Below are 27794 nucleotides of genomic sequence, written 5' to 3' on the forward strand. Positions count from 1 at the left end.
AAGGATCGTCAACCTCAAAGGTTGACTGCAGATAGTTAATCCATTCTTATTTAAGGAAGAGAAACGTGTTTAAATTTTATTAATACTACAGTCATAGAATTGTACAGCATGGAAACAGGCCCTTTTGACCTAACTGGTTCATGCCGACCGTCCATCTCAGCTAGTCCTATTTGCCCACGTTTAGCTCGTATCCCCTAAACCTTTCCTATCCCTATACCTGTCCAAGTGTCAGAAGTTCCATATAGACTTGCATTTTAAACTAATATTAGCACACATTCATTTATTGTGAAAAATAAGTATATAATCAGCTCTACAGTTTAAGTTCATTAACTGATGATTATTCAAGTCTCAACATTAGCAATAAATATGTGTATCAAAGGTAAATTAAAAGCAAACAGAGCTCCCCTCAGCACCACTCACAACTGTGCATACCCTAAGGTGCAGTTTAAAATCTTCATGGATCAATCATCAATTGAATTTTGATTTTTTGTTCCCTGTAGTAACCACGCTTATGAAGTGCTTGGGTGAAACTGCTCAAACTCATTTTTTGAGTTTCCTCTACTTTTTGCAACGTACTGAAGGGATTGCAGAGAAGGCAGTTTTGCTTTAATTTGCTGCTGTGGGTGGAACATTGAGTGTTGTCAAAATATTGAGAACTTAATTCTGCTAGGAATTCAATTTAGTAATGGAGAACCTCAATTAAAATACAGGAATGACTGAAATACAGCATATGAAATGTAATTGTGTTTTTATGATTCCATTTTAGATTGTATATTAAGTAAAACAATTATGAAAATATGTATACATTAGTATTACAAAAGATCAATCTACGGAGCTGACAGTCTTTTGCATTAAATAGCCAAGTAATATTTTGTATTACCTGTTAATAATTATACACATCTACAGCAATATACACACGAAACATGATTAGTCCAACCAATTGCATACAAGGTCCAAGGGAGCTTTTGCTAGTCCCTTCTCATTTGCACTGAGCAACTGGCAAAGTGTTACATTTAAAAAAAAAACAACCAAATCAAGGATTTTCAAAATAACAGTCAACCCTTTCCTCAGCTTACCAACTCTACACTTTATAACACCACAGTTCATTTGGTCCAATAGTATTGACAGATACTGTGCTTGCCGAAATGATGCTGTTCAATCCACCTAAAGGCCTTAAAAAGGCAGCACCAAATATGAAAAATATTGCAAGACAGTGTTCCATAAGTAAGGCTGGGAACTAACATTAAAAAGCATGACTACATTGAAAGCAGAAGAATAAACAGAAAATTTATGTTCTAAACAGTAGTAAGATGCAGTGCTCAAATTTGGACTATATAAAAATGTTTAAATATTGGAAAAATATGTACTGAAAAGCATACAAATACCTACATTCTCTTGAAGTAACTAACAGTATAACATTTTACATTGAATTTTCTGGACAGAAACGGTTCACTTGGTCCAATAGTATTGGCACTTACACTCCACATAAACCACCTCCAACCTCCCCATCTAAATTTGTTAGCAATATTCTTCTATTCCTTTCTTCTTTCACGTGTTTATTTAGAGCTCCCTTAAATGCATCTGTGAATTTGCTTAACTACTCCTTAGGTTAAGTAGTTTATCCTAAATTCTCCAATGGATTTATTAGTTCTCATCATATTTTAGTTTTGGTTTCCCCTCAGAAGGTAAAGATCTCCAAGTCTACCCTATCAAAATCCCTTCATCATGTTTCCTGTACTGTAAAAGAACAAACAATATCAGTTTCCTACATCCAGAACACATTCCAGGAAGCAGATGGCTCTCAATTTCTCCATGTTTTTTTTTAAGCACTCTTATGTGTGCTTCTTCTCCCCTTATTTTAGAATGCTTCATTTTACATCAATTTGAAAAAAAAACTCACAATTTTAACTATTTTTGTAGTATCTACACATTTCTACGTCTATTTGTAAAAGAAACTGTTTGGTGATAATCTGCTTTTTTTTTGATGTCCAAGTTATATTTTGCAACTACAACAAAGATGATTTTTTTAAAAAGGGATTAGATTAAAATCGTAAAATCCCTTATAGATATACAAATACTTATTAGTCAAATGTATACTCAAAAGGACTTTAAAGTTATCTTATGTATGCTATTTGGCTATTTTCATTTTATCTCACTGACAGTCCAGAAAGGGGATAGCATTAAACTTACTGACAATTTTCATCACTTCCAAAAAGAAAATTGTTCAAATATTTTAGTATCAAAATTATATTACTTTTGTCCCAGTCTCCTCTTTTTTTAAATACTTAATTGAAGTATTTTACTTTGAGTAATAAATTGGTATCAAAAATGGATTAAAATTAATAAACCAGAATCTCCAGTTACCATAATATTCATTGAAACTTGTGCTAGTGAAAGATCCTAAATATTTTTTTCATGTAAACTGTTTATACTCTTATCCTATGTATTTTCTGCAGTTATAAGTGATTTTAATGTCTTCGAAGAAGACTGAAATTTATTGACCTGTATCAGTCTTATATAAGATGTATATTATTACTCTTAGTGTAATGTTTGTTTTAACTGCACTGGGATTGAGCTCAGAATTATGTAGACTAAATAAAATTAAATCATGTCAAGCCTTATTAAAATGTTGTAAAGTAAACTAAATGAAAAGTTTACAGGGGACCAAATACTCTCATTATAGTGCACCAGAAATCAAAAAAGGATTCTGATCTGAGTGCGTCTGTCATCTTTCACCAATGTAAGTTTATAGTGAGAAACTAGTTGCGAAAATTGGATATATCAAAAGTGTTTTAAAATGTATTAAGCATTAATTCCATGAATAAATGAAAACAAGGCACAACGAGTGGAATACATTTGTCTTTCAGCTACTATTTAGGCTACTGGAGTAATTATGGCTCCTTTTGATCATGTATCATTTTACCTATTTCAGTTCATGTGGGGCGGCAAGGAGCCTGTGCACCTGCTTCTTAAAGGATGACTGTAAAGCTGCAAGGCTTGCCTAATGATCCACACTGTTAGAGGAAACCAAGATACCAGCTTTAAAGTATACCCTTTTTCTGTTGAAATACAATATTAATACATTATAGTATTACAATTAAAACACAAGGCCATAATGTAAGTACTGCAAAACCAGATTCTCTTTCTCCCCCCAACCCAACTTTACAGGGTGTGGGACTCCAATGAACTCTGGGCCTTTATGTAATTTTCTTCCAAATCCCTGAGAAAAAGATGTTGGAAGAGAATTACATAAAGGCCCAGAGTTTACTGGCAGTCCCAACACCCACATTCTCCACTACCCTGCATTTAGCTGAATTTAGAAGGCTGATCTTACTAACACAGAGGGTCCCAGAACTGAACATCAAGATCCTGAGAAGGGGTAGGGTCTTGAGCAATATATTGGATTGAAATGGCAAGCCAGAACAAGTCCCCCAGGAACTTCTCTGGAATGCTTTGATAGCAAAGTATTACTTCCAGTTTTGGCAGATACCCGATTTTAGAAACATCTAAAATGTATTAAAACAAAATAATTAACAAATTAAAAATCATTAAATCAGAAATTAAATAATTTTAAACAAAATGGAACTTGCTTCTTCTCCCCCTCTTTCTTCCCTGTGGTTGGACAATTTCCATTCAATGGAAGGACTTGTGGATCTGGCACAGAAGCCAAGAGTACACTCCTCAGAATAAATACTGTGAATGTGAGCAAGATCCTGCTCCAGTACTGACTCCATGGGGAAATTCAGTGGCAGAATACAGCCAAGAAATAGTTGGCAGAGCTCAACCAGTAAGTTCTGGACTTTCACATTCACATGGGTGTCCTGAAACTCTGACAAGTCTCAGCAAAATCTGGACCATTATGTCCACATAGCGATTTATATTTATTAACAAGCATATTTAATTAAGAGACATATCAACTATGTTCTTCTTTTGCCATTTCTAAACTGAGGTCTCAGGATCAAACTAGTTGGAGTAATGGTGATGGAACCACTTGCCTGGTACCATTAATGGACTACTTCTGTACTCTTCCAGAGAACTGACTGCTGAGGGAAAGATTTTAAACTAAACTAAAACAGATGCTCCTCAGTGGGATTCTGTTATAAAACTCAATGCTTAACTGCAAACAACCGGACTGGTTTTGCCAAGAGGGTGGGGGCAGCAGCAGGGAAGAGAGGAAAACTAATAAGTTATCTAAAACAATAACAAACCTCAACTAACATAAAGAAATTATGTTGTGTTTCTGTTCACAATGTGTTTTTTATAAGCCAACTAATCTGCACTAAAGGGCAGCTAACAGATCTATGGCAATGTGTAGTACAAAACATAATTTCTCAGGCAGTTTGTGTTTAAAAAAAAATTAGTATCCTTGGCTCAAAATCATTCTCTTGACTACAGCCGATGCAGAAGTTATTTTAAAAATTAAACAAAAAGGCATTTAAAATAACTTTGCACTGCGCTTTTTGTCATTGGTTATGATTTCAGCATTGCAACTTGAGGGATCAACCAGTCATTCCAGTATTTGAAAAGCCATGGGCAGGGCATTAGAGCTTTATTCTAGGATAACTTGGCTTCAGGAGTTGTTGTGCAGCAAAATCTAAACATTATTAGGGATTACCAACATAAATTATCTATAACTAATACAGAAAGCAGTTTAAATTGTTACAAACCAGCAACAGAAGAAACACTCCAAGTCATGTATAAGTGTTTAAAACTACTTTATTAATAACTACTTATGATAATAAGAAAAATAAAAGTAAAAATGTTAGAATATTAGAAGTAAAATAAATGTTAAATCTTAAACATTAACCCCAAAAACTAAACTCGTAGTGTGTGTGTGTGGCAAATTCCCAAACTCCAAGTCCAGGAATGGTTCTTAAAGTTCAGTTCAGCAAGCCATAAGGGGAAACGTGAGCAAAGGCTTCTTCAACAACCACCGTTGACTGAAGACAAAACGTAGATATAGAGAGAAAATAGAGAGTAATTACGAAATCTAAATGTCCCACGATGGAACCCAAACGACATCTCAGTGTTTACTCAGCAGTGACCACTCCACCGCATCTTCCTCACCCCAAAAGGATCTCAAATCGTGGCCGTCCAAATACCTGTTTCCTTCTACAGGTCAACAACAAAGTGAACTCCACTGCTTTGTTCCGAAGTATCTGCCACCCCAAAAAGCATCTGAGACGTGGCCGTCCACACAAATACCTGCTTCCCTCTGCAGGTTAACTACAAAGTGGACTCCACTGGATTACTCCAAAAATCCATACGTGGATTGTAGTGACAGGCAGTTATTGTTTCTCATCTATCGATAGAGAAACTAGCAGGCTAGTGTCTCTCTCCCTCCTCTGACTCCGACTGACTGCTTCAAAAACGGCATTACGTCCTTTAGCTTCTGTTGTCGTAACCACGCCAACACACACACACACACACCACTATGCTCTATCTTAAAGGGACATTCACCAATAGTAAACCAGTTCGTAATAAAATTAGTAATCCATCGGCAGCAATTCATCAAAGACTAAAGCCCATCAGCCCTTGGTTAATTGGCACAGTAGAGGGCAGGCACAGTAGTGTAGCGGTTAGCATAATGCTTTACTGCGCCAGCGACCTGGGTTCAATTCCAGCTGCTGTCTGTAAGGAGTTTGTATGTTCTCCCCGTGTCTGCATGGGTTTTCTCCAGGTGCTCTGGTTTCCTCCCACATTCCAGAAGATGTATGGGTTAGGAATTTGTGGGCATGCTATGTTGGCGCCAGAAGCGTGGCGACATTTGTGGGCTGCCCCCAGAACACTCTATGCAAAAGATGCATTTCACTGTGTGTTTCGATGTATATGTGACTGATAAAGATCTTATCTTAATTGTCCAGAAACTCACCTCTGACCTTTGTTCCCATCTATGCCTGAACTATAAAGCAGAGAACAGCTCTGAGGTGGCACCATGACAGATCCACTTTTCAACAATATCTTTGGATTTCAAACAGGAAGACCAAGAGTCATGATGAATTGGAAAACGGGAGGAGATACAGGAAGTTACTAAAGTAACATAACCCCATTTGGCGCCAGCAGTTATTGCCAGACTTTGTAGTTTCATACTTTCAAAAGAATGCCATTCATTCACCAGTGTTGTGTGTGTGCATGATGGAGGAATAGGTGAAAAAGTTGTAGGTTTATGGGTGGAAGTTCTAGTTCAAGTCTGAGTGAGGAAAAAATTAGGTCCAATGAAACTATAAATCAGTCTTCAAAGGCTGGGGCTTTATAAAGCTCTTGTTTCTTTCAAGTAACTGGGGTGAAAATGACTGCTTCAATGAGAGCGGCAGCAGTTAGGGCATGCTTTGGTAAAAGAGTTATTTATGTGGTAATATAATGAATACCATGCCTTGAATTCAACCGTCTCACTGGCTAGAGAGAAATTGATGCATTGGTTTTAATTTTCCCAAAATCTTACCATCTAGGTTCCATTGAATTGGAAAATAGCAAGTGTGACTCTTTAGTCAAAATCAGAAAGCAGGAAACTGCAGGCCAGCTTAACATCTGTCATAGGGAAAATGTCAGAAGCTATTACAGGCAACTCCTCGTGTTACAGCAGTTGAGGTAATGGAAATTCACCCTTATGGAATTCACAAATAACTACCAATAAAATTTGAGCTATGGAATAAAAGTTCATCTTCATGGAATTTGTGTGCCAATTTCCATTTTATTTTTGTTTTCTTGAATGCATGCGCGGATGATGTGGCTTCCTGCTATGTAACACCAGGGTCACTTGTATTAAGGAGACTATGGCAGGGCACTTAGAAAAATTCAAGGTATTCAGGCAAAGTCAACATGATTTAGTCAGTGGGAAATCATGTTTGACTAATTTATTGGAATTCTTCCAATAAGTAATGTGCTGTAGATAAAAGGAAAATTGGGGGATACATTACCTTCAAGATTTCTAGGAGACATTTGATAAGGTGAAGCAAAGGTTCTTGCTAAGAAACCTTAATGTAGGAGATAATATATTGGCTTAGACAGGAGATTGGTTGGCTAATGGGAAACAGTGGGCATTCATTTTTGTTCTCTTGTTGGCATGATATGTTTTCTGCCACAGGACAGCAGTGGAACCTTAACTTTTTATCATTTATGCAAATGACTTGAGTGAAGGCACTAAATGTTTAGTTGCTGAATTTGATAATGACACTAAAGTAGGTAGAAATTAAGTTGTGAAGGTGACAAAGAGACTACAAAGAGATAGGTTAACCAAGTGGGCAAAGATCTGGTAAATGGGAGTATAGTAAGGAATGAAATTGTCAATTTTGGCATGTAAAATAAAAAGGGAAGAATGCGGTCTAAGATTACCCAATGAGATTTTGCATGAGTTCTCAGATTATTAGGGATCTGGTGTTCTAGTACCCAATTCACAAAAGGCTCTGGAATGCAAGTACTGCAAGTAATTAGGAAAGCTAACAGAATGTCATTGCTTAATACTAGGAGAACTGAATACAGAACTAGGGAGGTTATGCTTCAGTTATATTGCAAAATGATAATCCGGCACACATGGGGCTTTGGTGGTGCCAGACTATTGAACATTATTCCTATTAATACCCCAACACACTTTTAATTCATTTTAAGATGTTGTACAATAAATTTTCCAGTGAACCCAGTAAGTTTAAAGGGAGTGCAGGAAATGGCCCAAGTGAATTCAAAAGGTGCACAGGAATCAGGACCTCAATGAGTTGAAAGGGAATACAGCAAGCGGCACCTGGTAAACCAGATGCTGAAACATCAGGATTTCTGAATAGTCAGATAGAGGATTATCAGAGCTTTACTGTACAATGATCCAACCACAAATGGAGTACTGTACAATGTTGCTCTTATGCAAGGATTTAATGCTTTAGAAGAAATTCAGAGAATAGAATGGACAGGGGGGTTGGAGAATGTACTTAAATGTTTTAACCAGAAAGTTTAACCAGGCTTGTATCTGATAGAATTCATGAGTGAGAGGGGACTTGATTAAACATACAAGATTCTGCAGGGACTTGACAGTGGATGTGGAGTGGATGTTTTCTGTTGTGGGAAAATTAGAACTAGGGGTCACTATTTAAAAATAAAGCTTCACTCATTTAAAACAGATAGGGTGAAGTTTTTTCTCCCAAAAGGTCATTGAGCCTTTGGAACTCAGTTTCTCAAAGGGCAGTGGAAGCAGAGTCTTTGAATATTTTGAAGGCATAGGTAATAGATTCTTCATAAGCAAGGGGGGGGGGGGTGGCTTAAAGGTTGGTGGAAGTAGACGGAATATAGAGTTGAGGTTATAATCAGATCAATCATGATCTCATCAAAAGATGGAGCAGACCTGAGGGGCCGAGTGGCCTACTTCTGCTCTCAATTTGTATGTTTGGAAAAGTATGAACTGATTTGCAGAAACCAAATTGGAAAAAGGTCAGTTCTTTAATGATTATTTCATATTAAATATTGCAGCAAGACTATAATTTACAGTAAAATCAAAACACAAGGACATAAGAATTATTTCCTAAAACACAAGGTACAGTTCAAAATCATTTAAACCAGTTATAAAGAAGCAAAGTCTGGAATTCTCAACCTGAAAATGCATTAAATGTCTTAGCTTACGTACATCATCTTTTAACAGAAACTTTAAGACATAAATGCAAAAGTAAATGTCTTTTAAGACTTTGAAATTAATTTATACGAATTTTTGCGATATTGTTAAAAGTTGTACATTTAAGAAACTGGAAAGAAACCTAGACATTGTCCGTGAGATCCTTACAGGAAAAACACATCCGTCTTGAAAAGACATTTAACACTCTTTAAAGTGAATATGGCACTTAAAATAATTTCTTCCTCCCCTACCACCACAGTTCAAACTGTTCCTCAGACCCACCATGGACTAGAATTTTTGTATGAATTCTCCAAAGCGAAATCACTCAATTCCCATCAACTTCAAAGGCAGCAGCCTACTCAAAGACCAACATGAATTCAAGTTTAATGACTTAAAACAAATCAAAAGAACAATTTTGACACAAAAATTTAGGAGTGCTCTTGCTGTTCAGATAACCTGAGGTTTTCTTTTGGTCACCAATGAAAATTATATTAGCAAATTATCAACAACTACATCAAGCTTGGAGACGGTTGCATCATAAAATTAATTGAACCAACAAATGCACTCATGATTCAGACAAATGACTATGATTATTTTGCCCTTAATGGATACTTATATATAAAGCAGCTGGAATTCCATGTCCATTTTGGATGGCAAATAGTTCATGTTACATAGCCTGGGGGTAGGAGAACAGGCTATTTTTAATTTTAAAATATGTTAAAATACGCATTGCAGCTTCTTTTTCCATGTAATGGGCGCATGGTAAATAATATTTCAAGTATTCCAGATTTTAACCCTGCCACCAAGAATTGAGGAAGCAACCTAATCTTATAGGGAGCTTGAACGATTTAAGATCACCCTCCCCTAACACAGCAGTCTTGATCTATTTAAGTATTTGATTTATTGTATTTCCATTTCACAATTAGGAGTTTGACATCTACCCTTAAATAGTTTCCTGCTTCTTCTGTCGATATTTGGACCCATTTACTATAGCCGGCTGTCTTCAGAAGGAAGTAACATTCCTCCTTAGCAGCCAATGTCAACCATATGGTTGCAGCCATTCTAACACCCACTTTTTTGGAGATCAGAACAGAAAGTTTGAATGCATATCTTTTGGAATTACAGATCATCCTATTCACGTCACTAATCTGAATTTTCAGAACATCTTGGAACCTCCTATCAAGACTTGTTCATAGTTACCTGCTAAAATATGAAAATCAAAACTTCTGACACAAGTCTTCCACCTTTTGAACTTTATGTGGAAGCAGGTGGCTGCACTCGGTGAACCCCAAGGGTGGCTCTACAGTGATTATGAACACAAATGGAATTAAAAGGTGGAAAAGCCTGTAGCCAATCACCATGATCACAGGAAAAACTATAACACCTTGACTATGTTAATACACTCTAAAGTGGGAACTTGTAATTGAGATACAACAAAACCAAAGGAATCAGCCGTTGACAATGCAACAGCCACAGTCAAAAGAAGAGCTCAGCACTTTGTCATAGACATTGTCTCGCAGTACCAACAGTGGACTTAGAGCCACTTTATTGTAATCAGGAGCCAAGCACATAATTTGACAAATTTAAAGTGTCTTGCTATGCTTATAGATCGTGCTACTTACTGAAAACCAGTAGGCAATTCAAGTCCAGACTCTGGCAGTGCTGCTCTGCAATGAACCACTAAGTGGTGCACCTGGTAACTCCTCATCTGATTTCTTCTGCAATCTTATTGAGTTCTCTTTACCCCTTCCGTGACACTGCTGAAATTACAGTGGAATCACAAATACAAAGCTGTGTCAAGCCACCCTGATATTTGGCACACCACCATTCTTTGTTAAAACCTGAATATGAACATACTCTAAAGAAAGAAATGGGTATTTATTAACCTGTTAGTTTTCATAAGGCACATGACCACCCCACAGCACAATGCTGAGAACTTCTTGGAGTAAGTTCTCAGAGATCTGGAGGAAATGAGCTAGAACCAAATTTTTTTAAATTATTGCATCTGTTGACATTTATACAGATAAAAAGAATCAATTTATTACATCACTAGACTTTACCAATCCTGACCGAGTCATCCCTTGTGGTGATGAGCAGGCAATGCCCCAGTCGACTGGTCCTATCCCAGCCCCACAGGTCTGATTTGGTGAAATCCCAAGACAGACCACTGATGCAGCTTTCAACTGGAGATGACAGTCGGACTGAGGGGTGTTGTGGAGTCACACCTGTGTGTTAAACTCATCCAAGCCCCACTTCACACTGAAAATGCATCCAGCTGTCATGCATCTGGTTTTACAATTCACAAATATTGTTGGTAGTGTTGACTAACGTTTATTTTCACAATTGTGATGATTTATAATGCCATTTTTTGGATGCCTTCAAAATAAATTCTAAAAAATGAGCCACACATTGAAGCATCCAACTCCCCCATGGACAGAGTTAAAATTGTTATTGTGTAACTGTTGGGTAATATAATGCCCAGAAGGAAACGAAGAAAAATCTAGTCGAGAAATCTCAGGCATTACCACACAAGTACTCTCAGCCACTATTCAAAGCACAAGTGAGTGTGCCACTGCCCCAGATCACTTTCCACGTACTTTCTGCCTCATTTGCAACACCCATAATGATTAAGACTCTTTTTTTAAAATAAATAATTCATGTGCAAAAATTTAAACCATATAAATTATTAGGCCTGAAGTTCATTTCACACACTAATCATGCGGAAAAAAAAAATTCCAAGATCCATTCAGACAATCTACCTCTGAGCTAAATGAAAGCAAGGTTCATTAAAGATTCTAGTTGACCCAGTTAATGCTATCACTTCATATTTAATATTATTGTGCTTAAACACAGTCAAATACAATAAATATCACATTGGACCTGGAAACCATCCTCTCACCTTCGTCCTCAGAGGGCCTTAAAGCAATGTCTCCCTCTCACACACCCCACCCCCAACAAAATGCTCAGCTTTCACTGAGACAAAGACTGGTCCAGGAGTTTCAGGCACCCACCCACTAGGTGGAGGCTACCTGTGATCAGGATCTGTACGGTGGAAGCTTCCTTCAGTGTTGTTGGCCCTGCCAGATGGAGCAGATTAGCCAGGGCAGGCTGGAGGCCAGGGTCACGGCCTTGGGTTATCCACTGCAAGCCTTCGTTGATGGAGGGGAAGACAAGAGCGCGAGGAGTCATCAGGTCACAATCCAATTCATTAAAGAGTAATGCTCCCCCATCCAAGCTGTCCTTTTTAACCAATGCAGTCAAACTCTCCAGATTACTTCCCGACAGGCTCCACAAGTTGTCCTGCTTCACCTCTGTCAGCTTGCACCAGGCACCGTGATTTTTAAAGCAACGGCCCAGCATATTTTCCAAAGTAACTGTGTAATTCTTCTGATCTGAAACATTAAAAACCGTGTGCATCAAACCTGGACCTTTCTCCTCGTGTAGCTTTTCTGCTCATTATTATGAAAGGTGCTAAAGTTGGAAATAATGCATCAAAATCCTCTTGGAGTAACAGGTCAGGTTGCAGGGTTCCACAGACAGCAGTTCATTTCTAGTGGCAGGAACTTTAGCATCCACCCAAGATTTGAGAAGAGAACTTAATATATCTCCCAGAAATGGCATCTTAAAATGTTATACAAATTCAGTCTTAAGCTGCTGTTGATGGAGATAGTGTCCTTGACTACAACATGCTGACTCGGGTGCTATCAACTGGGTCATATCACTAGATTGCACTGGTTACTATAAATTAACACCAGGATTTAAAAATTAGTTTCCCAAGCTAATAAGCCCAAGCTAAATTCTTAGCATTTCAACACCATTCCACACTCAGCACCACTGCAGCATTAAAGCTCAAATGGCCTTCCCTTAGTAATCCTTACATTACTTGAATCTGTAATAAAAGTACTTTTACCAATGGCACTTCAACCCTTTCCTACCCAACAGCCAAGAATGATTCAAACTGAGCCACAGTTCCTGAAACAACTGCCTCTTAATACTCACCATTAGAAATCTTTCACTATTTCATATTTCAAACTAGCCAGCAATTCTGAACACTGATCAGATTGCATTGGCAAATCTACTCTTTTCTAATTTGTTGAATGCATCACTTAGCTTTATATTTCTCCCAATCATTCGATGAGCTAAAATACTAACCATGGGGACAGGTTCCTTTTACAGATCAGGTATCACTGCACGTGAAATTTCCAGCCACTATGCATGGTAATTTTTCACAAAGATAAGCAAGCTGGCTTCATGTGCCACCACACTGGTCTAACAACTTGCACCCCACCCCAAAAACGTTTCCAATACTACAAAATATTTTACAACGTTCTTTACCTATATAACTCAATACAACCCCAGATGTATTCACTAACTGAGCTTTCCAAGGACCCAATAAAAGTTCCCTGTAGACACAAGGAAATTGTTAATAAACACTGGGCTTACCAGGATTCTGATTCTTCTGTGCTACCTCCAAGAGATTGGGACAGAAAGCAGCAAAATCAAACTGGCATGGCTGAAAGAAACCACAAATTAGGTTATTGTTTGAGCAGCAGGCACTTGCTTTATTTTGCTTCCTGCTTTGGTCTGCCTATGCCAAGCACTGACCCTGGCTAAAAGAAGGACTTACCTCAAACCACCTAATCATTGGGAGTAGCCAGTGTTGATTCTGAAATCTGCCACAGGTCTTCGTTGCAATCACCAAAATCAGGAATTTGACAATGGCAAATGGACAAGGTAGGAAAGGAATACATCAAAAGTTACATTACTTTCAGGAGCTAACTTGTGACATTCATTTAAAGATTCTCTTTGTGACAGGTCTTCTGCTTTCTCTGTAGCTGGCACTCTTTGGCAAGAAAAAAATCATTTATTCCCCATTCCTTCCTTTATTCAACCGTCCTTTTCTGGAATAGCATCATTTTACTCAGGAGGTTAGAGAGATGTTATGTCAACCCAGCAGCCAAAAAGATTCAGAGCTGCAATATTTTTGTTTAAGATGCTATAGCAGAAATGGTTCAGATATACAGTTTGCCCTCACCAAAGGGCTGATAATTACATCCCTAGAGGGTTAATGCAACTGACAACTCAACACTGAAACTGGCTTGGTAATTAATGACTATTTCTGGCCTTCTGCTCATTTGCCAAGTTCAATCACTCTCCCAGTGGCTGCCTTGACTTTTACTGCCAAACATCTAAGCCCTGTAATTTCCCCAGATCCTTCAGTCTCTTTCCTTCTTTGAGATGCTATTTAAAACCTACATCTCCAACCAAGCTTGAGGCACCCGACTCAATATCTCTGGATGCTGCTCAGCGTCAATTTTTTGTTTGATGGCACATCTGTGAAGCTCCCAGGGATGCTTTGCTACAGAAAGGTGCTATACAAATGCAAGTTGCTATATAGTTCAAAGTACAAACCACATCGTGGTCGGCTTATAGTTAGATACAGGAAACAATCAATACACAGCAATTTGCACGTATTTACAAGATTATAATGACCAATTTCAGGGACACTTCATTTCAAAACAGCTGAGTTGGATGATGCAGTGAAAGATTATGTGAGGATATTGTGGAAAAATTGTGTGGAAAACTGTAACTTGTTCTATTTCCAAAGAACTGCCCCACACAGAAACATAGTAGAGTTTAATTTTCATTCCTGAATGTCAGCATAGCCAGCAAGGATAAGATAAGATTTCTTTATTAGTCACGTACATCGAAACACACAGTAAAATGCCTCTTTTGTGTAGTGTTCTGGGGGCAGCCCGCAAGTGTCGCCACGCATCCGGCACCAACATAGCACGCCCACAACTTCCTAACCCATATGCCTTTGGAATGTGGGAGGAAACCGGAGCACCCAGAGGAAACCCATGCAGACACGGGGAGAACGTACAAACTCCTTACAGACAGCGGCGGGAATTGAACCCAGGTCACTGGCACTGTAATAGCGTTACGCTAACCGCTACACTACCAATAGGCAATAAAATGCAGTCTCCCAGTGACATCCTCAACCAGTAGATACCCATCTGCCACTGAGAAGATGATGAGTCATCTTCCTGAGCCATTGCAGTTTGGGTGGTGAAGCTAATCCCGGAGTGCTGTTGGATACAGAATCCAAGGATTTAGAGCCAGCAATGAAGGAATGAGAATACATTCTGAAGTCAAACTGATGCAACTTGGAGGGATCTAATCGACTGTGATGCAGGTTACGAGATTGGGAGCTGCTGTCAGACCAGCATTAGTGACCAACTGTGATACATCTTGTAGGTGGCAAACACCACAACTGTGCTGTGCCAATGGTAGAGGAAGTAAATGTCTGGAGAGGTGGAGACGGGGTGCCAACCTGGTGGGGTTGCTTTGCCAGGATGATGCATGCTAAGGGTCTTGACTATAATAGGAGCTGTGCTCATCCAAGCAAGTGTTCCAACACACTCACTTGTGTTCGGCTTTTGTTGGAAAGAATTTGGGGAGTTTACAGACGAGTCACTTGCCACAAGATACCCAGCCTCTAACCTGTTCTTGCAGTAACCACTTGTGCTTGGATTAGTTAAATTTCTGGTTAGTTTCCCAAAAAGCTTTTGTACTGGAAGAACACCAAGTGGAAATCATAGGTCATAGCCCACAAACTGCTGTCCTCTGAAGTCATTTCTGAAGCAACAAAACTAAACAAGTTGGAGAAAAAAATACCTCTGGCTGACAGTACACTGCTTAGATGGAGCTGCAAGCAAACACTGAAACTTCTTGGTACAGCTACTGCTGGGACCATGTAAACATGAAAGATGGAAACTTGTAGCAGATGCGCCAGGGGTTTTTATTTATGTTGCAAAATGGGGCTAACCATCAAGTGCTGGTTATGGTTTGCAGCCTGGGAGCATTTAGATTCACATTTTGTAAATATTTGACATCTTTCCTGTTAAGACATAAATCAGTAGGCACTGATATAAAAATAATTAAATTTGATATTTTACAGCATTGGCTGCATCTGAGGCAGATCTTCTCAGACACAATATGACATCAGCTCCATCAAGACAAAAACTGGAGTTCAAGGGATCAAACTCAAATGCATTTCAGGAGGCAAATTAGCTCGACAAAGGCAGCAAGAATAGAATAAGACCTTCTGTGGAAGTGAGCTGGGGGAGAAGAAATTGCCCCTCTCAAACAACAAAAAGTTAAGAAATTGGAGCAGGAATGCAACACTCATCACCTTGATGCTGCTCCAGCAGACAGTACGACCACATCTGCCACTCTACAGCAGAGTTCCTTGACTGGAAGTCCATGGCCCCCGGGAAGTGTTGGGCAGTAGTTGGTGGTCACAGCACAGCTGCTTAAATAAAACAGGAGCAGCACTGGAAGCAAGAAGCTATTTCAATTTTATTCCCATGCCCAATCTCCACATCCCTGGATTACTGTCCAATATCTATTGAGCTTTATCTTAAATATTTCTCAGGCTTGAACTCTTTCCCCAACTACTGGATGGATAAATGGTTGCATCGGAAGGGGACGAGGGAGGGGGAATGGTCAGGTAGCTTGAACATGCCTGCCAGCTTAATACTTTCCCACCTGGGTATGTTGCCACCATGAGTGCAGCAACTTTCAAACCTCCCAAGATCAGTCTTAGGTGCCACCAAGCAACAGTGCCACTTAACACAATCAATTACGTGGTGTAGGCACCAGTGCACTTGGAATCAGCTTAAACACAGGACCCTTGCAAGCAGCAGATACTCTTATCCCAGCAGAGTGGCCTGACTCGACAGTTAGTGTTTCCCAGATTATAAATCAATCTCTTACTTTTCCACACACACACACACACACACACACACACACACACACACACACACACTCTTTTGCAAGTACTGCAAGCAAACACACAAGCCCTTCAATGCTGTAAATCAGCCAAACTCCTATCATCCAAACAGATCTTACCACAAGCAGTTTGAGGAGTGCAGCAGCATCTCTCTCGCCTGTCGTGTTGAACAGCAGCACCTTTACCACAGGCCCCCTAAGCACAAGAAATAAACAGTCAGAAACCAGGAAAACAACATCACACCATTTTCAGGTGCTTCAGCTGTGAGAAATGGCCATTGATCCCCATTACCCACCTGCACAGAGAGTGCAGCAAGCTCCCCTGTGATACCTGATCCCCACCTTGGGATCTGGGCAGTATGTTTCTGTACACCACCCATTCAAATTCTGTGCAATGTACCATTACACACTCTTTACTGGATCTGCATGGTATACTCCCTTTTGGTTGTGGAGAAGGTATAAGCTTATGCTCCCATATACAGCCTCACACAAACAACGTCCAGTAAAGCAGTGCAGAACTGCCTAAGTAACCTTCAATAAGCTCATGGTGCGTTTGGCAAAAGACACAAAGAACGGAGTTTTACTTTGTCCTCATCTTTTTCAATCTTGTTCAATTACCCAGCCATTACTTTCATGCCTCCAGTAAGCATCCTGCACAGTGGGCTGGGGACTGGGAAGAAAGCTGGTTCAACGCAAGTGACTTATACAAGGACGGACAAGGTGCTTGAACACAATTTTGTAACTACTTACTTCACTGATTTTGCTTCCTTCAATGACTGCTCCCGAAACCACTTGACACAGGCCTGAAACAAGAGCAGAATTTATGTCCACACACAAAGAACACTCCTGCAGAGGAACACAACTTCTCCCAAACATTATAGCCCCATGAGGAATTCACTCTCCTCCCCTTTATTGCCACTGAAAAATACTCCAGCTCCCCTTTGCACCCCCCTCCCCCAAAACACTACCCAATACAACCCCACTTTCCTCTCCAAAGTTTCCTCTGGAATTCATGTCCCTTTTGCCACCATCATTCCAAGGAAAAGATCTCTTTATTAGTCACATGTACATCGAAACACACAGTGAAATGCATCCTTTGCGTAGTGTTCTGGGGGCAGCCTGCAAGTGTCGCCACGCTTCCGGCGCCAACATAGCATGTCCACAACTTCCTAACCCATACATCGTTGGAATGTGGGAGGAAACCAGAGCACCCAGAGGAAACCCACCAGTTACGGGGAGAACGCACAAATTCCTTACAGACAATGGCTGGAATTGAACCCAGGTCGCTGGCGCTGTGATAGCGTTTTGCTAACCACTACATTACTGTGCCTGCCTGCCCAACAAGCCCACCCTGCCTAATCTCTCCCCATAACTGAACTCCTCCAATCCAGGCAACCTCCTGGTGAATCTCCTCTGCACTCTCTCCAAAGCAACCACATCCTTCCTACAGTGCGATGACCAGAACTACACACAATACTCCAAGTGGGGCCTAATCAGTGTTTTGCAAAGTTGCAACATAACATACCCACTCTTACATTCTATGCCCTGACCTGTATGCCATATGCCTTCTTCACCGCTGTACTGACTTGTGTTGCAACTTCCAGTGAACTATAGACTTGAACCCCAAGGTCCCCCTATTCATCAACATTCCTTAGTGCCCTACCATTTACTGTAGATGTCCTACCCCTATTTGACTTCCCAAAATGGATCACCTCGCACCTGCTGGGATTAAATTCCATCTGCCAACACTCCGACCAACTTTCCAACTGATCCATATACTGCTGTAGCCTTAGACAACGTTCCTCACTAATCCACAAAAAATCTGCAAACTTACCAATCATACCTCCTACATCCACATCCAGGTTGTTTATTTTATATATATATATATCACAACAGCAAAGTTCCAGCATGATCGCTGTGGTACGCCACTGAACAGACACTTACAATCAGAAAAAACATCTTTCTCTGCCACCTATCACCAAGCCAATTTTGGATCCCCTAAGCCAGCTTGTCTTGGATCCCATGTGACTTATACTTCTGGACCATCTTATCTTGTCACTTTTTTCACCCTCAGTTCCTACAATGACTCTTAGCAAATAAGCTTCCAGTGACATTGGTTAGAGACACGCTACCAAATGGCATCACAGAACATCACAAGGTACTGCCTGAAAGAGTGGCAGAAGCAGTGTTGCTGACAGCATTTAAGAAGCGTCTGGATGAATCGTCTAGGTAAAGGCAGTTTGGGCCAAGTGCTGGACGATGGGATTATACGGATGGGTGCCCTATGGTCAGTATGGATGTAGTGAGACAAATGGCCTATTTCCATGCTGTATGACTCCATAACATCCACAAGGCACATAGGGAGGGAGGCGACCAAGGTTCACCAGAAGCAATTTTAGTCTCATCCACAGAATATTCACAGGTTTCAATTCAGAAATGAATTTTCAACATTCTGTCCACCCAGTGGATAGCATGTGAAATCCTCACCCAGCAACATATCAACATTCATGATTCTTAAGGTGCACATCCATTCCTGGAGCCCTGCCTCTCTGGCACATGATGCCCATTGTACCTCTGCAGACTGTGCAGTACCCACTGAGTGAGTGCCAAAGAAGTTTGGTGAGAAATGTCATTTTAAACATATTTCATAGAACAGCCGGGACCTCCCGGTGGCCACCCACTTCAATTCTACATCCCATTCCCATAATGACATGTCCATCCATGGCCTCCTCTACTGCCATGTTGAGGCCAGACGCAGGTTGGAGGAACGACACCTCATATTGCGCCTGGGGAGACTCCAACCTGATGCCCTCAACATTGATTTCTCTAACTTCCAGCAACTCCAGCCCTTCCTTTTCTTCCCCTTCCCACTCCTTTGTCTTCCCTTATTCCTATGGGTCTCTTCCCCCGGCCTTGATGACCTGCCCATCTCCTCTCCTCCCCTCCCCCATCCTTCATTCCATGGTCCACTGCCCTCTCTTACCAGATTCCTCCTTCTTCAGCCCTTTGTCCTTCTACCTATCACCTCTCAGCTTATTACATCTTCTCCCCCTCCCCCACCCACCTACCTTGCCCCTCTCACCTGGAATCGCCTATCCCCTGCCTGCGTGTGCTCCTCCCCCCTCCCCCCACCTTCTTATTCTGGCTTCTGCCCTCTTCCTTTCCAGTCCTGATGAAGGGTCTCGGCCCGAAACGTCGACTGTTTATTTCCCTCCTTGGATGCTGCCTGACCTGCTGAGTTCCTCCAGCACTTTTTGTGTATTGCTCCAGATTCCAGCATCTGCAGAATTTTGTGTGTCTTTGATCTGGGAGAAATGGGTTTTATTGCATGGGACAGGTTGGAACCAGGGTACTAGCAAATTGAATCACTTGGGCTATATAAAAGGTTTTATTAATTTGTGTGTTTGGGGGGGATAGGAGGCAGACAGGTGGTCTGTCCTGGTGAGGGGAGACTTAGGAAGTCAAAAAGAATGGGCAAGGTGGTAATGCAGGGTGGTGAAAGGAGTAATGATGACCAGAGTCCGTTAGAGACAGAGCATACAAACATAAGAGTATACCGCTAATTAACATCAGAGCAGGAAAAAAGGGTAAAGAGCCAAAACTGAAAGTTCTTAATTTGAGCGCATGCAACATTTGTAACAAGAAAAATGAATTAATGGCACAAATGGAAATAAATGGGTACAATCCAATTGCAACGTCTCTATAACAATTGGAAATGAAATACTCCTCAATACATACTCTTTAGAACAGGCAAGTAAAATGGAAATGGCAGCCCTGATAATAAAGAAGGGATAAAGGCAGTAGAGAGCTCAGAAAATCAAGCAGAAAGATCGGTTAAGGTGGAGCAAAGAAACAGCAGGTGGCAGAAAGCCAACCTGTAGTAGGCAGAGTATAAATCAGGAAATTAGCAACACATTTAACTAGGGTAGTACAATAACAACATTGGACTTCAATCTACAAATAGACTGGGACACCGAGAAAGCAGCAACTGCCAAGAACCAATTCTTAGAGTATATAAGGGTTGTTTTTCTAGATTAGTGTGTTGAGGCAATTCTACATTTAGTTCTATATAATGAGAAAGCATGAATAAATAATCTTTTTAATATGTAGCCTTTAGGGAAGATTGATCATAAGATCGTAGAATTGATCTAGTTCCATCCAAGACCTGGTTCTTAAGCCTAAACAAAGTAAACTACACAGGTAAGAGGTGCGAGTTGGCTTTGGAAGAGTGGGAAACTGCATTAAAAGAAATGACAGTAAAAAAGCAATGGCTAACATTTAAAGAATTAATACATAGTTTAAAGCAAATATCCCTCTAAAGCATAAAAACTCAAGTGGAAAAGTGGTCAAGATGTGGCAAACAAAGTAGGTTGGAAAAGGAGAGTGAAGGAAAAGGCTTAAAATATTGCCAAAAACAGCAATAAGCTGGGTGGCTGCGTGGGCTGCAAGGAAGATGCAAGAGATTTCAAGCGGATATCAACAAGCTGAGTTAATTGCTGAAGACATGGCAGATGGAATTTGTGTGGAAATATCTGAGGTCATCCACTTGGTAGAAAAAGAAACAGAAAAGTGGAGTATTTTTTTTAAATGATGAGAGATTCAAAGAAGTTGATGTTCAGAGAGACCCGGGTGTCCTAATACATGATTCACTACAAGTTACTTGCAGGTACAGTAAGAAATTAAGCAAACAGTATGTTGGCCTTTATTGCAAGAGGATTTGAGTACAAGAGTAAAGATGTCTTAATACAATTATAAAGGGCCTGGTGAGATTGCACCTTGAATATTCTCTACAGATCTGGTCTCCAGATTCAGGAAAGGATATACCAGCGATAGAAAGAGTGCAAAGGTTCACCAGAATCATTCCTGTATTTGGGGATAGGGGAGGTTGTCCTATAAATAGAGATTCACCAAACCAGTTTAGTAGAATGAAAGATGATTTGATTGAAATTGTTCTTGCAGGGATTGACAAGATAGATGAAGAGATTATGTTTCCACTAGCTGGTTGTCTCAAACCAGGGTTCTTTGTTGTAAAATAATGGGTTGGCCATTCAGGACAGAGATAAGAAGAAATTTCTTCACTCTGTAATGAACCTTTAGAACTCTCTACCTAAGAGGGCTGTGCAGTCTCTGTATACATTCAAGATACAGATCGATAGATTCTTGGATATTAAAGGAACCAAGAGAGTTGGGGTTAGTGCAGGAAAGTGGTGCTAAGGTAAAAGATCAGCCATTGCCTTACTAAATGGCAGAGTGGGTGCAAGGGGTCAAATGGTCTGTTCCTGCTCACGTTCCCATTATCTCGTCCCCATTATCTCGTCCACCTCCGAACCTTCACTCAGACTAATAGGAGACAGCGGCTAGAAACAAGAATACTGACGTCCTTGCTCACCCCACCCTTCCAACTCCAACGTCACTGAAAAGCATTTTCTTACTGGCCTGGCTGCTCAATCCAAGTTCTAGGGGTTTCGTTAACTGGTTTAGGAGGAAAAGGTCCCACATCTCAGATTCCATTCAGAGCGGATAACAGTTTTGTAAGAACACAACCAATTTTCTGCAGCTTTCCCCTGCTCCTATGGAGGAGGTTCTGGGTTCTGTTTCATAAATGCCCACCATGACACAACTGAAAGCTGGAGCTCAACGTGTTTGGGATGAGGGTGCAGTGGATGAAAAGCACTGGAGTAGGATGCTCTGGGTGGCATTCTATAGCAGCTCTAAAAGTCCGCATAGGGAATTGATAGGGAGAGTGGGCTGCAACAAACCTGAGTGACACAATTACAGACTCAAAGTAACACTAATTACAAGAACAAGATAGCAAATCCCAGGTTATGCCAACATACCTTTATACTACCAATTGTATGAGCGCCGTCAATGTAATACGTCACGGGTCCACGCTTCAGGATCTGCGATCGACCAAGCCATTCTGTATCGCGTAACCCTGGCGAAGGATCAGAGACAAAAGGAATTCAAGTGTCAAATAAAATGCCAGATCACCTTTGTATAGAAATAAGTCTTAGCAGAAACACAAACTCAAGTTACAAGTTCATCATATTCCACAAAAATGACATCATGAAAAACTCTGGTAGATCTCCTCAGTCCCTATCCCATAAACTCTCAATGAGAAAAGTTTTTTTTCCCCCAGCTAATCTCTCCCCATCTGCAGCAAGCAGGTACTTCTTCCATTCCCCCACCCCATTTTGGCTCACAGTCACAGTCTGGTGTGAATTATTTTTCTCTATTCCTCTGCTGCCACTCCCTGGGGTACCTCATGCAAGCTTCCTTTTGTACCCACAAGCCAATTCTGACACAAGAAACAAGTGAATCCAATTCATTCTCACTGAAATCCAAAAACAAGCAAACTCCAACAGCAACAATAATCTGCAGAGAGAAAAACAAAATCAGGCCATTTGGCCAAACAGGTGTCTACTGCTATCTATATTCAACACAAATCTTCTCGTCCCCTCTTCATTTAATCAGTAGTGCTGTTATTATGTTACTGGACTATTAATTATGGGACCTGGACCTTATCCAGCATCATATTCAAATCCCACCATGGCAGCTGGAGAATCTAACTACATAAATCTGGAACTAAAAAGCCTGTGTCTGCATTGGCAGCCATGGAACCACTGGATTGTCAAAAACAACCACCTGACTCACCAAGTTCCTTTAGGAAAGGAAGTGTGTCTTTACCCAGACTGGCCCATATGTGACCTCAGACCCACAGCAACAGAGCTGAATCTCAGCTGCCCTCCAAAGTGGCCTAGCAGGGCATTCAAGGTTGCAGTTCTCCACCAGTTTAAGGCAATTCAGGTCTGGCCTTACCAGCAACACCCACATCACTGGAATGAGTTTGAATGAAAGCTTGGAATATCTTTCCAATTCAAGGCCCCAACTGCTCAGCCTATTTGGCAACTGGATCATCAACTGCCCACACAAGTAACCAATTCCAGACACAAGAATATTGAAACCGATGTGATGATGCCAAGCCTCAAGGCCAATTATGAGACTGAACGGAATAAATTAACTATTTTCTTGAGTAAAGATGATACTAATTGTGATCTAACTAACACATTTAGAATGCAAAGAAACTGTTCTTTCTGGTAGATGATTCCAAAACAACGAGTACAAGCTTAAACTAAAAGCGGAGCCATCTGGGAATCAAACCAGGAAGAAATGTTACACAGGAATCAGCTTGGACCCTGAAACCACCTTTGGACTGCACTGCTTCCTGCAGCACTGGTATGAAGCCAAAACCACTGTACATCAATGTACTGTAAATATACCCTGATATAAATAACTCTGTTTTTCTAACTGAATGAATGTTGTGTACCTCAATGCTCTTCCAAACCATGCTGAATTGCATTTCTACTTGAACTCAAATGTCCTAAAATGCCTTAATCCTTTCCAGGGAGTGGCATGAACTAGAGAGCCTGCAAAGACTTGATGGGTTAAATTGTCTTCTGCTTTAGCATTTGATCTCTGCTGGAATTAAGCTGTTGTGTACTGATTTATGATTGAAATCCACTAGAAGGCAGCACCTGCACATGACTGTATTTCAGCAGCCACGAGAGATCTGCTCACTTCACAACCATGTACCCAGAGACCCTCGACTTGGCTGTGATTACCAAGGGCACAGCATGCACCTGTCTACATCAACGGTGCTGAGGTCAAGAGGGTTGAGAGCTTTAAGTTCTTGGGAGTGAACATCACCAACAGCCTGTCCTGGTCAAATCATGCAGATGCCATGGCCAAGAAAACTCACCAGTGCCTCTACCTCCTTGGGAGGCTAAAGAAATTTGGTTTGTCCCCTTTGACACACACCAACTTTTATCGATGCACCATAGGAAGCATCCTATCTGGATGCATCACGGCTTGCTACGGCAACTGCTCTGCCCAGGACTGCAAGAAACTGCAGAGAGTTGTGGACACAGCCCAGTGTATCACAGACACCAGCCTCCCCTCCTTGGACTCTGTCTTTACCTCTCGCTGTCTTGGTGTAGCAGCCAGCATAATCAAAGACCCCACCCACCCCGGTCATTCTCTCTCCTCTTCCATCAGGTAGAAGATACAGGAGCCTGAGGGCACATACCACCAGACTTAAGGACAGCTTCTACCCCACTGTGATAAGACTATTGAACTGTTCCCTTATACGATGAGATGGACTCTGACCTCACGATCTACCTTGTTGTGACCTTGCACCTTATTGCACTGCACTTTCTCTGTAGCTGTGACACTTTACTCTGTACTGTTATTGTTTTTACCTGTACTACATCAATGCACTCTGTACTAACCCAATGTAACTGCACTGTGTAATGAATTGACCTGTACGATTGGTATGCAAGACAAGTTTTTCACTGTACCTTGGTACAAGTGACAATAATAAACCAATGCCAATCATTATCATGTGATACTGGACTACTAGTCCAAAAAGTCACAACTTCACAATCCTACCCTGACAAATGGTAAAATTATGGATCACCACCAGGGGAGGGGAGAAGTGGGTGCAAACAGTACATCACGCAGTAATCTCACCCCTTCGCTCCACCTTTTCATACTGGCTATCTCCCCTTTATCTTTCCATCTACATGAAGGGTCTCAACCTCAAAACAGCGACTGTCCATTTCACTCCAAAAGATAATTCCTGAGTTCCTCCAGCTTTTTGTGTGTTGTTCCAGATTCCATTATTTGCAGTCCCTGAAGTCTCTGTATCTCATTAAACCTACACAATTGTCAAAATACTTCAATTATTTCATTATATGCTTGGAAATAAAGACTTGCACTTTTTTCCACATTTTTTTTTTACATTCCCTTCAAAGGAATAGAGCCAAGATTTATAGCAGCGAAGTACTTTCTGAAGTGTGTTCATTGTTGAGATGGAAGAAATGTCAGTTTATATGGAGCAAGCTCCCACAAACACCAATATGATAATGACTAGCTGATCTGTTCTCGTTATGCAGAATGGGGATAATTACTGGCCAGGGCACTGGGGAAAAATTCCGACTTTTCAAGTTAGTCCCAAGGATTGTTTTTTTTTGTTTCCTCTGGAGAGTGGAGCATTTCATATCTCACCTTAAAGATGTTACTGTTGTGCAGTTGGTGCTGCACATCCTCAAATACTGTTGGGGTCTTTGAAGGAAATCTTACCAGGTCTACTGTTATAGCTTTCTGAAGTGTTCCAATGAAGTACACATTGTAGATGAACAAGAACACACGTGTTGAAGAATGATTAAAACCTGGAGCATTCCCACTGTCCCGGAAAAAGAAAGGTCTTGATGGCAGGCTCCGAAGCAGCTGGCTCTCCTGCTCCTACACAGGCACTTTAATGGAAGTGCACTGATACCTTTAAATTCTCCAGAAATGCTCAGCTTCACCAACAATGGTAACAGAATGCCTTTGTTGGCTGAGGTATAATCTAACAATTGGGGTTTTGTAGGAGTGAACTATTTCCTTATTCAGTCAACCCTCCCAAAAGGGAGAACAAATGCAAACTTCAAAGCCAAGATTGAGAAATTTGTAGGTGTGGGAATGGAGGGTTGCAGAAGCCACAAACATGACAACAGACTTGAAGGTTTCCTTCTATTTTTCTTTCATCAACACAGCAAATGGAAACCCACCCTAATCTACCAAAATGTGCAATGCATCTTAAGTGGCTGAATAAGCTAAATCCTGCAAATATGCAAAATAACAACTCACTTCTCCCCATTCGAGATAGGTTGGTTGGCAGAATCCCAAAAATTCCCCTGTCGTTATCTGATCAGGACGCAAAAATGTTCAAGAAAGAAATTAGCTCAATCTTGCATTCAATTTTGGCAGGAGCCTCCCTGATAAACTAAAAGGTATTAATGTTCTTTAGCAACAGAGGCTAGGGACAGATTCACACAGGGGATTAGCAAGGGTTACCTTCCACCATGGCAGGGCTTGGACAGAAAGACAAGCTGACAGGTGGGCTCTGTTTGAAGTGCTGCTCAGCAAAGTCCTGTGTTCCCCGGAGTGGAGGGAAATCTGCAAGAAACAAAAAGGTTTCAAGACATCAGGAATCCATCATCTGACAGCCCAACCACTAAAAATAACATTAAAATCTGCAAACCTTATTAAATCAAACACAAATTTCCCACCACAGCACAGTGGCCAAAGCACTAACATGGTCAGTCCTCCCATGCCACTCTGAATTCATCAGTAAGGACCTATTGTGCTATTAATTTAACTCAACAGCATAATCAGCTCATTAGGACAACAACTTTTTGAATTTTGAGCGTTTCCCCCCATTTGTTAGTAAGACATGTCTGATGTGGGACCAATCATAAAGGTTTCAAACGCTCAGCAGATACAATTACAACCACCCAGAACACCACACTGCAACATGACCATTCTGCATGTTCTCCTTTTCACTCCCTCGGGATCATGGATAACTTGCTTCCACTCCAGTTCTCAGCTGACTGTTGAGGCCAAAGTTTAAACTCTTGCACATGGACAGGAGTGCGCTATGGGGCAGGCAGGTGAGTGGGTAACATGCTCCTTCTGCCATTTACACAGGCTTCTGTGTGCTCCCAGCGCATGAACCCCAGGTTCCTATTATCATCCTGACAGTTTCTCCTCTACCTTTAACAGTCAATGGGGCCAGGGATTCCCAGGAGTCAGTGGGAATGCTGTATTTCTTCAAGAAAACTGAGTACATCCTCTGTCCTCCAGGTAATATCTTCCCATGATAGAGTTTGAATTAGAGTGTGTTTTGGGAATCTGGGCTTGAGCATACGAGTGACATGGTCTGACTTTGTGAAACTCAGCCTTAAGTGTTGGGTGTGTTTGTCTGGAGATGTCATTGGCATTAGTTCACTTACTTTTCTCATGAACTTTGTGGATTTCGCAGAGATGGTGATATCTTTCCAGTGCCTTGAGGTGCCTGCTGCTTGTTACTCTAAATATGGCTATCAAAGAACTACTTTCAGTAGCTCACAACAATTTGTATTTGTATAGTCAAATGTCTGCACTATACAGCTTCCCATAATTTACACTGCTTCTTGCAATTTCCCATGAAAATTACAAGTTAGCCTGTAAGAATGTCTAATGTCAGTTTTTTTTGGCCTTGTGGATTATCTTAACATTGTTTTTAAAAAACAAGAATCTCAATTGCCATTGGTTTCCTTGTGTAATGCTGCACTGAAGCAGATATTGTCGGTTTTAGCACGACGTTCCCTATTGACGTTACAAGCTCTTGCAATTCTCAGCATGAAACACAGAAAGTTCAATATCTACAGCCAACTCTCAAAGAGACACTCTTTCAGCTATGGGAAAGTGAGGCTACTGTATGTAACAAGGGATGGGAAGGAATGGAAGGGTTCTCCCAAGAGCTAGAATGATATGGACAGGCTATTGAAGAAGAGTGCCCACTGGAGGCATGTCCTTCGTACATAGG

The 27794-nt window shown here is 40.8% G+C and overlaps 1 protein-coding gene across 1 annotated transcript in view; it reads right to left on the bottom strand.

Moving 5' to 3' along the window:
- Positions 1 to 8404: 8404 nt before the first annotated feature.
- fpgs (folylpolyglutamate synthase) overlaps positions 8405 to 27794 on the bottom strand; it is a 36358-nt gene continuing 16968 nt past the window's right edge. The window contains exons 11-16 of the mRNA XM_052037324.1: positions 26282 to 26383; positions 22222 to 22319; positions 17135 to 17187; positions 16505 to 16580; positions 13034 to 13103; positions 8405 to 11982 (exon numbers count right to left, since the gene is read on the bottom strand). Of these exons, the coding sequence (XP_051893284.1) occupies positions 11561 to 11982; positions 13034 to 13103; positions 16505 to 16580; positions 17135 to 17187; positions 22222 to 22319; positions 26282 to 26383 (821 nt within the window). The 3' untranslated portion in view covers positions 8405 to 11560. The remainder of the gene's footprint in view (positions 11983 to 13033; positions 13104 to 16504; positions 16581 to 17134; positions 17188 to 22221; positions 22320 to 26281; positions 26384 to 27794) is intronic.

The sequence above is a fragment of the Pristis pectinata genome, chromosome 23 (assembly GCF_009764475.1).
Source record: "Pristis pectinata isolate sPriPec2 chromosome 23, sPriPec2.1.pri, whole genome shotgun sequence".
Lineage (NCBI taxonomy): Eukaryota > Metazoa > Chordata > Chondrichthyes > Rhinopristiformes > Pristidae > Pristis > Pristis pectinata.